The sequence below is a fragment of the Squalius cephalus genome, assembly GCF_949319135.1.
Source record: "Squalius cephalus genome assembly, chromosome: 4".
Lineage (NCBI taxonomy): Eukaryota > Metazoa > Chordata > Actinopteri > Cypriniformes > Leuciscidae > Squalius > Squalius cephalus.
Genome location: NC_137125.1, coordinates 30,275,681 through 30,288,558, shown reverse-complemented (window position 1 = coordinate 30,288,558; position 12,878 = coordinate 30,275,681). Strand labels below are relative to the sequence as shown.

At 37.5% G+C, this 12,878-nt stretch overlaps 1 protein-coding gene across 1 annotated transcript; it reads right to left on the bottom strand.

Annotated features, from left to right (window-relative positions):
- Window positions 1-512: 512 nt before the first annotated feature.
- Window positions 513-3,463, bottom strand: LOC307157673 (transmembrane protease serine 11C-like; the record flags this gene model as incomplete). The annotated part of the gene is made up of 3 exons (XM_079869600.1): window positions 513-794; window positions 2,973-3,112; window positions 3,217-3,463. The coding sequence occupies 3 exons, from the start codon at window positions 3,461-3,463 to the stop codon at window positions 513-515; spliced, it is 669 nt and encodes a 222-aa protein (XP_079725726.1).
- Window positions 3,464-12,878: the final 9,415 nt, after the last annotated feature.

The following is a 12,878-nucleotide window of genomic DNA, read 5'->3' as shown; positions in this document are numbered from 1 at the left end:
CAGCAAGGATGTAAATTGATCAAAAGTGATAGTAAAGTTTTTTATTATGTTACAAAAGATTTTGAAGAGAGAGAGAGAGAGAGAACCAGTTCCTTCTTTTGTATTTATTCTGTTAAGACAGTGTGATTACAACATGGTAATTGATTACATTTTCAACTACCAGTATCCCTGATCACATTGCAGAGCTTCAGACCCTATTTCAGTTATGCATCGGTTATCAGACATAAACATACAAATAACCGGTATTGTTATAAAACAAACAAGATCAGTTGATCTCAAGTAGTTTTGCAAACATCCTGAATCTTAGAGGACACAAGCATGCTGAATTTCATTAGTTTATGCTCTCATAATGTCAATAGGATAGCTTTTCAAGAATAGTGCATTTTTGAAAAGATAGAGAATAAATGACAAAAACAACAATATAACTGATCTCTTCACCTCTGTGTGAGAGCATGTACTACACAATGGTCCTCTTCATCAAAGAACCATGAGAATCACTGTTCAAACTATCTTTAGAAAGAGAGATACTGGGAGAAGGTGAAAGGAATGATGGAGAATGTGAGAGAAATGGGAAACAAAAGGAGGTTGAGTGAACTGAATCCACTGGAGTTGAACACAACAAATCCAGGAGGGTTGCTGCCAATGGAAGATGTGATCCAGTTCTGGAACTGAGAAACTCTGGCATACACACTGGGATATCTGGGGTCATCACATCGTGTTGCACCAAAACTCACAATGCCGGACTGAATCCACCGGGAGCTGCTCCTACTGGCCAATGGACCCCCAGAGTCTCCCTGGTATTGACAAACATTCAGCATTAATATTTCTGACAATATACAGTGAATAATTGTTACAGACACAAGTATGCACCAGTGTAGCCCAATGGTAAAAGTATTCCAGCCATGTGTCCACCAAAGATTTTTAAATTTTTTGCAGTTGAAGCACTTGAAGTTGAAGTGTTTTTCTGTTGTCATTAAGAGTTTAAAAATGTTCGACTTTGGGTAAAACAAAGTGTGCCGCACACATCCTGAAAAGTGAAGCCAGTATAGGTCCTTATCCTCTCCATGTAAACCAGGGTTTCTCAAACTCGGTCCTGGAGGGCCACTGTCCTGCACAGTTTAGCTCCAACCCTGATCAAACACACCTGAGCAAGCTAATCAATGTCTTCAGGATCACTTGAAACTCACAGCTAGGTGTGTTTGATCAGGGTTGGAGCTAAACTGTGCAGGACAGTGGCCCTCCAAGACCAAGTTTGAGAATCCCTGATGTAAATGAATGGGACGCGAGCCAAACAAAAAATAATTCTAATTATGCTTCAAATCCAATTTTTCCCCCAAAGATGGTTTCTGTCATTTAAGGTAGTTCTTATTATGATGACATATGTTCAAAAGTACGTTTTTCGAATAAGTTTGGTTTAATTTAGTTATTTCTGTCTTGACAACTCTTGGAGAGATTAGCATGGTAATGGATATGGCAATGTTAATGTATTTGGTCTTAGAGGAATAGATCTGCTATGCTGCTGCAGAGCAAATACAGAGATTCACTACTGCCAATACATTCACAGACATTGCTGTGAGCATATAAGACATGCTGCTGCTGCACATGTAACATTCATGAAATAACCCTGTAGTAAAACTAGCTGGGGAAGCTGGAGAGTTTCTCATGCTGCTGCATAGGTAGATATGCAAACATCTGCACATGTGAATGAACATAGACAGGATATAGGATGAAACGAGTTCAAATGACCGAGTAATTAAAGGTGCACTAAGCGATGCCATGCGTTTTTTTAGGCTAAAACATTTTTTGTCACATACAGCAAACATCTCCTCCTCATCCACTAGCTGCCTGTCCCCTGAACACACTGTAAAAAAACATGGTTTCTGTAGACAGCCCAGGCTCCACAAATGGCAAGAAAAACAAACTGGGCTAACCCGCACCAAGAAACATAACAAACTGTTCCAGCCAATAACGACAAGAAGGATTTGGGGGTGGGGTTTGGGGGGTTAGTGTGCGTGGATGAGGAGGAGGGAGGGTCTAGCTAGCCTCCGTTTTATTTGACAATACTTTAAACGTCAACAAGAAGTGACGTAACCCAACATCACTTAGAGCACATTTGCTAATGATGTGAAACGCAGATATTTTACATGTCTAAAGCATATAAAGTCACTAAACAAGTCTTAATCAACGTACTTTTTACCTGAGAACCATGAGAAACCATTATCAGTGAACTTCTGTTGATTCGAGAACTACTGCCTTTGGAAACCTGTTATATTTCCAATACGTTTTATTTGTTATACTTTATGCTTTTCAGCAAAGTACATCAAAAACATAAATTTTGTACATGCTGACTTGAGCTGCTAACTGTTTCAGAAGGTTCAGTCCAATTTGGTGAAATAGTTCATCCAGTTCCCTAAAAATAACAAATTGTTTTGCATCATCACTCTCGTAAATGCGCTCCAGACCGTTTGCCTGAGTTGAGGCTATGGATTACAGGTAATAATATTGTAAATAATGTTCAGTTTTATTGCACAGACTTAGCATTAAGCTTCATAAGACCTTGATGTATCGTCAGGAGCCACGGGTATCAATTTTGTTGATACCAACGGGTATCAATATCAATACCCGTATTTGCTGTTGGACTCTCAAAATAACTGTAGCCAGTGACTTGTATTTTATGAATCACTAAGGACAACGGTCTTCTTAACTGTTCTACTAAAGAATAAAAGTCACCTACATCTTGGATTGCCTGAGGGTGAGTAAACTAAGAGCAAATGTTATAATAGTATGGGACTGCAACTCCATGCTTTTATCTGCAGATCAGGTGTAGTAAAAAGCAGTTGTAATGTATGAGATCATGATCAGTTGTGTAAAGACTAGGTTTGGGAGTGTGAAGTGTGCAGGTGACCAGAAACTGGAGATAAGTTTTGTAAATAGTTTTAGATTAAAATAGGTTAAAATGAATGATGTCTTACCTGACATGAACTTTTCCCTCCCACATTTAAAAATCCAGCACAAATCATTTCGCTTGTGATGATCCCTCCATAAGCTTTATAACAGGCATTGTTGTTGACAATTGGTATCATCACCTCCTGCAGTATGTCAGGACTCTGGCCTGTGACACAGATCAGAGGACAATTTTGGCAGCTTTTAATGGCCATTTACAGTAAATTGTTGAGCTTTAGAGTATTGTTGTTTTGCAAGCAAATATTCACTCACCTCCAGACTGTAGGGTTCCCCATCCAGTCACCCAGCTCTCTGCACCTCCAGCAAATACACTACCAGCAGCCGCCAGACAGACTGGCTTAATAATGTCTGAGAAAGTCACAGAAGAAGAGAGCTTGACCAGTGCTATGTCGTTAGAAAACTTGGGATTGTCATAGTCAGGATGCTTGATAACTCGACTCGCTGTCTTGTATGTCTCATTAGGGTTTGAGCCCGATTGGCTCCGACGCCCGAAGTACATCACAATGTCAGACGCACCGTGGCTGTAAATAGAGAAAGTCAACTTTAATCCCACTATTATCAATTTATAATTGTATCTTAGTGAGATAGTTCAACCAAAAATGAAAATTAGCTGATGACTACTCACCCTCAAGTCATCCTTAGTGTATACGACATTCTTCTTTCAGACAAATACAATCGGATTTATATAAAAAATGTCCTGGTTCTTCCAAGCTTTATAATGGCAGTGAATGGCCATTTCTGTTTTGAAGTCCACAAAACTGCATCTGTCCATCATAAAAGTGCATCCATCCATCATAAAAGTGCATCTATCCATCATAAAGTTCTCCACATGGCTCCATGGGGTTTCTAAAGGCCTTCCGAAGTGAAGCAATGCGTTTGTGTAAGAAAAATATCCATATTTAAAAGTTTATAAAGTAAAATAACTAGCTTAGATTTAGGGACTTCAAAGCAGAAAAAAAATCACTGCCATTATAAAGCTTAGAAGAGCCAGTATATTTTATAATATAACTCCGATTGTATTCGTCTGAAAGAAGAATGTCATATACAACTAGGATGACTTGAGGGTGAGTAAATCATGGGATAATTTTCATTTTTTGGGTGAACTATCACTTTAAGCTTAATATAAGATGCCAACATACGTGTTGAAGCAGTGAGCTGCAGATAAAACCCAGTCTTTATTGATTAGACTCCCACCACAGAAGTGGCTTTCAAAGAGCGTTTCATGAATGCTGACTTGCCACGGCCAAGACCCTTCCTTTGCATCCCCCCCTCCAATAATCTTATTGTTTAGGGGGGCTTGACCACATACTAATGAGAGAAAAAGTAATATGAGAATTCCTTAAAATGCCTCACAGACATAGAAGACACATTCTGCGTGGAACAAGAGTTTTATGGTCATTATGACAACTTACCATCTAACTGGCAGAGGGAACCTGTGTGGGTAGACAAAGACAAAGTAGACAGTCATTTGTACAGAGCTGATAAAGTGTTACTGTTAAACTCTAACATCAGTGCCTGCACGCACCATTGGCATGAAAACAAGATAAAACCTTCACCTGAATAATGGTTTTTATGAGTTCAAGTTATATCTCAACCAAACATTCAAATCTGTCTGCACTTGCTCTTAACGTTTAGTCTTGTTTTATTGCTGTATATGTGTGTGTTGTGTAACTTGTTTTATGTAGTTATGTATATTGTGTGCTGCTACCTTGGCCAGGGCTCACATGTAAATGAGATATTTATCTCAATGTGATTATTTCCCTGGTTAAATAAAGGTTTAAAAAAAAAAAAAAAAAAAAAAAAAAAAAATGAAAACAATGTGCTAATTTTTTGTTGAGACATTCATTTGAAATGAAACGTTGATTCAAAATAGTTTGTTTAAATGAAAAAGTGTTATAAATCTGTTTTGAAATACATTTTTTTTAAATAAAGGTTTAAAAGTCAAGGAAATAAGACTGTGTATGTATATTTATTGCCCTTACCCTGTAACTACATTAAACAAGGGGGTAATGAGCACCATTTCAGTAGTTACAAAGAAAAATGTTGCAATAGTTTTAGTTTTACTTGGTTTGAAACACAGAAGACCAAACTAAATCAGCTGCAATTCTTCTATCAAAACATCAGTTACTCTATACATGCACAGAGATCCAAGTGTATCATGTTAATTTTGTGATTAATTTGCCTGGGAATAGCTGAAAAAAAGGGTGCACTTGTTTTCCACTGCATCGCACTTTACTGAGCTGCTATAATGGTAGGTGATGCGTCACACAGATACTGAATCACTTTTAATTGAATGTAACAGGAATGTAACTGGTCTCCATTCAGTTGAGCCTGTTCCCACTGAAACACGATCACAAAAACACATTCCCCGGTTTCACAGGAAAGGCTTAAGCCTATTCCCAGACTAAAATGCATGTTTGAGGAGTCATAAATGAAAGCAACTTGCATTGACATATCTTAAAATATGTCAGTTCCATTGTTTTGTCTCAAGATTCACACCAGTAAAGATTTTTTTTCTAAATCACGTTTATAAAAGCTACTTAAATATTCTAATTGAACTATGGCCTAATCCTGGCTTTATCTAAGCCCTGTCTGTGAAACCGGGCCATAGTGTTTATGAGAAAGTTACTGACATGGCTATTTTGTGATATTTAAAGAGATTACGGTCTACTTAGGGTGAATTTGCAGCTTTAAAGAAATTTTCACTGAAAAAAAATAATAATCTCAAAAATAATAATAAGAAATGTCACTTAAATGCTATGTAGCTTCATGGAATATGAACTGAGATATAGTTTACAGTAATGGCGTTTATTCCTCTTCATGCAGAGTTTAGCTTTAACAACGAGAGGTGGGGTAATGTAATTTTACCACAGGACGTCTGTAATAATAATGGCCAATTTGCACGGGATAAGATATCTCAGTAAAACTAGCAGAAGTGGGAGGTCTAACCCGAATTACGCACCGCCGTCACCTCCCTATCGCCATGTGCACATTATGTTGCTTCCTGATATCATGTTGTGCGCAAACACATATATATAACCTTTATTTGTATAGGCCTATATAAAACACTTAGGTCCGGTCGAATGTATTAAATATATTCAGACTGTATTATGTTGGTTATAGGCACTTATCTAATGCTAAAATAAGTTTTGTGCCTATAAAAAGTGCTTTCGACTTCATTTTGGATCTGAATGGTGTGCGTAAAACACTTGAGCTTTGCCACAGACTTGACGTCCCACCGCCTAGAACTCCACCTGAATGCTTTTTCAAGTGCCTCCATACTTGAAAAACCACAGAAAAACTACTTTTAAATAGGAAATGACAGAATTTTTACGTATATTTTTACAACGTGTCTATTCACACGGGACTATTACCTGAGGTAATTTTTCCGGACCTTTTTACTGCAGGTAAAAGTCTCCGTAATCTTTACTGACGTTGTCCGTAATGATTACTGAGATGGCACATTTGGACGGGACTAAAATCACTGAGAAGCTCTGATAATTATTACTTTAGCCCACCTCTCCACGTTAAAAACTAGTCCCCTCCGAATAGGGCTCTAGGTTACGTTTCCTGAAAGCATCGTTAGCCAACTATGGTCGAAAGTTCCCATTTGGTCTGCATTGTCCTAATGCTGTCAAGGATATCTGTTGACCCAATTGTTCTCATAAGAGTACCTTGAATTTAAGAGGTGAGTGCGTAGTACAGAACAATGTTGTGAAGTGACCGTCTGGTATGTATCCCTCTATATGTGATGAGAGTATGTTTGTTATCGTACTCTGTTTTATTGACATGAATGCTGTGTGCTTTTGGGGCTAATAATTGTTTTCTGGTACTTATTTTCTTTGATTTGTGGAGAGTTGTTCCCTCTTGTGCAGATTATTGTTTAGGTTTATTATTGTGGTGTAGGTGTCTTAAATGTGTGTTCTTTGTTATAGAATTGGGATGGCAAGGAAATGCTAGGAAGTGTGGGAGTCCTCCTCATATTTGTGGTGGTACTTTTGAGTGTTTGCTGTGCAACATGGAGGTGTCAGGCCGAATGCGGTGTGAGTGCATGTGTGTTTGCTGTGTTCTTTTCTGTGGAGAGTAGGGATGCCCCTTGGGGTGAGTGATTTTGACTGCCGAACCCAATTTCTGTAGGAAGGAAGTGTCCAATTTTGATTATCTCTCTTATTTTTGATGGTTTGTTTTGTTTTTGTTTTTATGTGATTGTTTGAATCATTTTATTGAATAAAATTGAATTTACTATTTGTATATTCCACCTATGTCTCATGCCTGACTCCAACTGATACAGGCCTGCGAGTCTTGGGTGCTCCTAGTTTGATTGGGGCGATTCCCTGGTATTAAGCCCCCGGGGTGGCGTAGTCGGTTTGTCAAAGTCTGGCGTTTTAGCACTACATTTATTTATTTATAGTGTTTATTTTTCCCTGTCATCTCCCGCTCGCCACAAAGAGATTTAAAGCACCTTTTTTGAAGAGTGTGTAATTGCTCTTGTACATAAGAATGAGCCTATGATAATGCCCGTTTCACACATACTCCGCGCGCAGTGCGTATGTGGTGTGTGTTGCAGTGCGTATGCGGTGCAGGAGCAGCACGCGCTATAGAGCTTTCACATATGCTGCGTTTGCAGTGCGCAACTGATACACAGCAGTGGCTGTACCACAAACACATTTACTCACTATTTGTATTTCAAATCCAGAAGTTATCAGCAACTTTTATTTAAAAAAAAAGTTTTGTCAGCATTGCGATTCTCTTTGTACACATATACACTCTTTAATAGACGTATTCACATTTAAACACAATTTAAACAACGTATTATTCAATGCTACTTCTATATACAGTAGATGATATATTAAGTTGCTCAGGCAAGTGGTAAAATATTAACCATTTACAAACATTTTAAATTATAACTTACAATTGACAAAAACAGCAGATTCATACATTTTCTTTTGCATAATTTAAATCTTTATACAATAAATCTTACATGTCACAAAGAACTTGTTTTTCCACCTCCACGAATGAGACGAATGAGTGTCGGTCATTATGTCGCCTTGTTGAAGTAAATTGTAGTTTTCCTTGCTTTACCCCGGTCTTAAAGTAAGATGACTGTGAAAAATAGTAGTATTAGTAGTATGCATTTTTGGTGAGATTAGCCTACTACATTTTATTTAATTAAATGCATTTATGATGAAATTACTCATTTACACATTTTCATGTCAATCTGTGTTCATTTTGACCATGAAACATGCACTATCACTTCAATTTAGCGCTTGCAGCACAACAAAAATAGACTCGGTGCGGAAACGATCACGGCACTGCTGTATACGCACCGCACCTGGAATGGATCGCCAGACCGCATCTGCGTGCAGTGTGAAAGCTCTAACCTGTTAACATGGGTACGGGAAAAAAATATGCACCGCATACGCACTGCAAACTGAGTATGTGTGAAACGGGTGTAATGCTTTAGTCCTTATTTTGTCCCACTTTTACGTTTGACACTTTTACTAATTGTTTTTTGTTTGTTTGTTTAAAGTTGTTTCCGTTCCAACGGGATCGCCACTACATCGGTATAACCAGGTTGCCACTTTTATGGTTCTACCTCACAACAAAGAAGAAAAGTAACTCTGGCTCGATCACATACAGTATGCAACAGGAAATGGATGTGGCTCTCACTACACAAGTACTGAACAGTTCCCCAACAAAAATGCCAGCTGAAAGATCAGGAAATACAGATAACACAGATGTGGTTTACATAGGGAGCAACATGGAACCAGAGATGCCTTTCCTTTATTCAACAGAGATAATTTCCTTCATCCTAGATGAGAATACTTTGGATGATACAGTACATTACTTCTCTTACCTCTGAACACCATTGCACATAGAGAACAAATAAAGAGGATCTTAGTTGTCCACCGTGGTCATGTCCTCCCAGAACTCATTGCTAATTTTTTGGATGAAAGCGTGTTAGGGTGTGAAATAAAAACTATTGCAAATCAAATTATTGCCCCAGATGGAAAATTTGAGAGGGGCCATGATGAAGGAGGAGTTGTGAGAGACTGTCTTTCTGAGTTCTGGAATGAGTTTTATGAACTGTGCACTATGGGCAGCTCTTTCAAGGTGCCTTTCCTTTGGCATGATTTTGGACAAATTAATGCACTGGGAAAGTGTAGGCCGTATAATTCTCTTTGGATGGCAAAAGGAAAAGTACATTACTGCGAAAATACCTTCAGCAATCCTAGAGCAGGCCCCTTTTTGGAAGTGCGAAAAGCGATGTCATTGAGAACTTTCTGAAATTTGTTCCAGAATCAGAACAAGCAGTCTTTGAAGCCTGGTGATCTGACTTCAACACTGTTGACAAAGAAGAACTGCCGTAAAACTCCAACAGAGAACAGTGCAGTGCAAATCTTACAAGAACTTGCCCACAAAATACTGATTCAAGACCCTGCCTTTGTCACTGAGCAGTGGGCAAACATGCTTTCCACTGCCATCAGTCATCTTGATGAAATTTCCTCGGTGTATGAAAACTTGCAGCCCACTGTGAGAAAGGTTCTGAGGGCTCTTTCTTTCCCAGATATCATGTATGTGATTAACCCATCATGTAAATAACCTTTTATTCATTTTATTTTTCAGGAGGAACTGGATCAAGTGACTTCATCTTGGAACAATCATAGAATACGACCAATACATAATTCTCGATCTCCAAATGGTCGCCCAGCCATTATGCCATCATATGTACCACCATAAAAGTTGTCTTGCCTTATGTATTGTCTGTTTTAAACTGTTGTTTCTGAATTGTGTGAATGTACAGCTGTACTGTTCATTTGAAAAAGTTTTAAAGATTTTTATAACTATTATAAAGTGACAATGTTATTGTCAATTGTAAGACTGTTTGCAGTTGCTGCTCACTGATGAGCTATTTCCTTTACTTATATGATGTCTTACAGATATACAAATATTGCCCCAGTTTTGCTACATCCAAACCTGTTTTAGTGTTGCTGTGTTTATAGCATTACCGTTAGTTGAAAATTTGTAATGCTTTCCTTCCAGTATGTGATGTTTTAAGGATATGTTGCAATGCAAAGATATGTTGTGCTGTTTTCCAACAACAGTACACACCCAATCCTGTTTCATGAATACTGTGCATAACCATAAACGTAACACATTTTTTTTGTTTAAAGAATTACCTGCTTGTTTTGCTTATGCAGCACAAAAACCATGCAGCATTTTTTTTTTTTTTTTACATTAGTAGGCTTGCCTTTTCATTTCAATTAAATGTTCCACAGCATTAAAAAAATAAATGTAAAGGTTGACACCAATAAAGTGAAATACGTTATATGCGATATGATCACACAATGCATCTCATTTGACTTGTACACTACATTGTGCATTGTGTGATCATATCAAGGTATTGCTGGCCGACATTTTGTCTATTACTAAGCAGAGAATAACATTTATTTTTAGATATGCTTCACAAGTAATTTTAGTCTGTGGCACTTAGTTCGTTATTTATCAACTCCCTGAGTTTGATATAAAAATCCACAGTTGAATATACATATTTTGACATCCAGATTGTGTTTCGTAATGAGGTGAACATAGGCGTCAAACACGTCTTTGTCACATGGGTAGTCTTTGAATACACATTCCTCCAGACACACTTCAACTTCTTGTGGGCTTACAGGCTGTAAATAATCTCTTGCACCATATAACTGAGGTACTGCATGCATAATGGCTGGGCGACCATTTGGAGATCGAGAATTATGTATTGGTCGTGTTGGTTCTGTGATTGTTCCAAGATGATGTCACTTGATCCAGTTCCTCCTGAAAAATAAAATGAATAAAAGGTTATTTACATGATGGGTTAATCATTTAGTCAGGAAGGATACCAAAGCACCCTTACAAAAGATTATTATTTTTCCATAATGTAATTTACCAGTTACTTTATTGTGAGCAGTGTTGGGTAGTTGAATGCAGCCATGTTTGCAGCTTACAGTTACTTGATTACAACTGATATCCCCCATTTAGCATGTTATGTTTTGAGGTAAATTTTTTTATTAGTCAGATGTTAGATACTTACATACCTTTTAAATATTGTTTATCCTTATTATTATTTAATGGGCCTAACAGTAAATTAATTATAATAAACACCTGCAAGTGTACACTTCAACTATATTTAAAAACCAGTTTTAAATGATTCTCACTTCTCACTTCAGTTCTTCAGTTCTCACTCTTAACATTTACCCAACCAACTTCATGAGGTGCTGTTTAAATAATGTTAATGGATGAGTTAAATGCAAGTATATAATTAAATACATCTTACGTTTACAAAGAAATTCATACTAAAGCACAATGTATATTTATCTCCAAATCCAATTTCAAGCATTTAAATTATTCTCTCATGTATTGCCGCAGGACAGTGAATGTGAGTAAATTTTGCAGGACTGTGATTATGAAGAGTGTGCAAACTAACATATTTTCGCAACAGTGTGAAAGTGAATAGCACATAACAGGCACAATACCAGTATAAACTTAAATATCTATGGGTTCAATATGCGTCACATGACTAAACTTACGTCATCGTTTTTAAATACCTCTGGTTTGACAGTCCACACTACAACGCGAAAACTGCATTTTCAAATGTATCCACTTTTCAAAAAAAAGCTTTGTCTTCATTAATAAAAACGCTGTCTCAGTGTGGACGGAAGGCCAAAACGGAGAGAAAAATATGCGTTTTCAACAAAAACGTATCAGTGTCGACAAGGTTGTAGCTAAACTCTGCAGGACAGGGGGTTCAATCAAAAAGCATGTTTCAAATGGATCCTTTCTTAATTTCATGAATATTGGGCGAATACAACTGAATTTTTCTGTTTGTGAAATTATGTCTCACAGAAAGTTTTCAAATTACTGATCTGATCTGATAATTTGTGTGGATTAATTTGCTCATTCAACCAACAAGCTAATTAAATATAAGGTGGGAAATTCCCCATCTAACATTTAACATGTGCCCTGTATGAATTATAAAAATTATGCGCAATACCTGCAAATGTGAAAAGGGTCCCTAGAACAATGCATAAAACAAAAAAACCTACAGAAAAAAAATTACCTTCATAGTATCCCAACAGTACACATTTTAGATGTCTCGTGTATATGACATATTCATTTCGGATCTTGAGAGTTGAATCTGGAGTGTATGATTAGGGAGATGAACAAAATGTAAGTGAAAAATATTAGCCCAAAAAGGTAAACATGTATAATGTCTTACACATTCAGCCATTACTCATCTAGCAAATGTTTAGTGAAAAATTCTAAAAATACTATTGTAGGGATGTAGTGATTACCTGATTTCACAATGAACTGTGACAAGGTTACAGTTATTAAAACATAAGAATTTGGAAGCTACGGTTAAAGACAAACAAGGAAAACTACTTCTTCGTGTCACGAGTGTGCCTCGCTCTTGTAAGACTGGAAAAACTGGAAGAAAGGGCAACTCTCTGAGAGAACAAAGGAAATTAACATTTGAACTCACTCTTGTGCACTATCGTGACGTCTCACCTCAGAATCATCCTAATCTACATCTCTTTCCCTCTTACCCATTCCTTCTTTCTCGTGCTGAGATCACCAGAATTCACCCAAAAATCAATGGTTTAATGTGAATAATTATGCGTAGCTATTAGCGTAGCTAGCGTAACTATTAGCGTAGCTAGCGAAAGCGGTCATATAGGGATTGTCAAAGTTGTTTTTTTTTTTTTTTTCCGTCACCTTACTGAATTTTTCGTCGTTTGGTCCCTGGGGGCCACTCCCCCCCCGCGCTGGGCCCCCCCAAACCCCAAAAAATGCAGTTTTTCCTAAATAACTACCTGAACCGTGGCACCGAGGATGAAGACATTTTTATGGTATATTGGTCTACTAGACTTTTACGG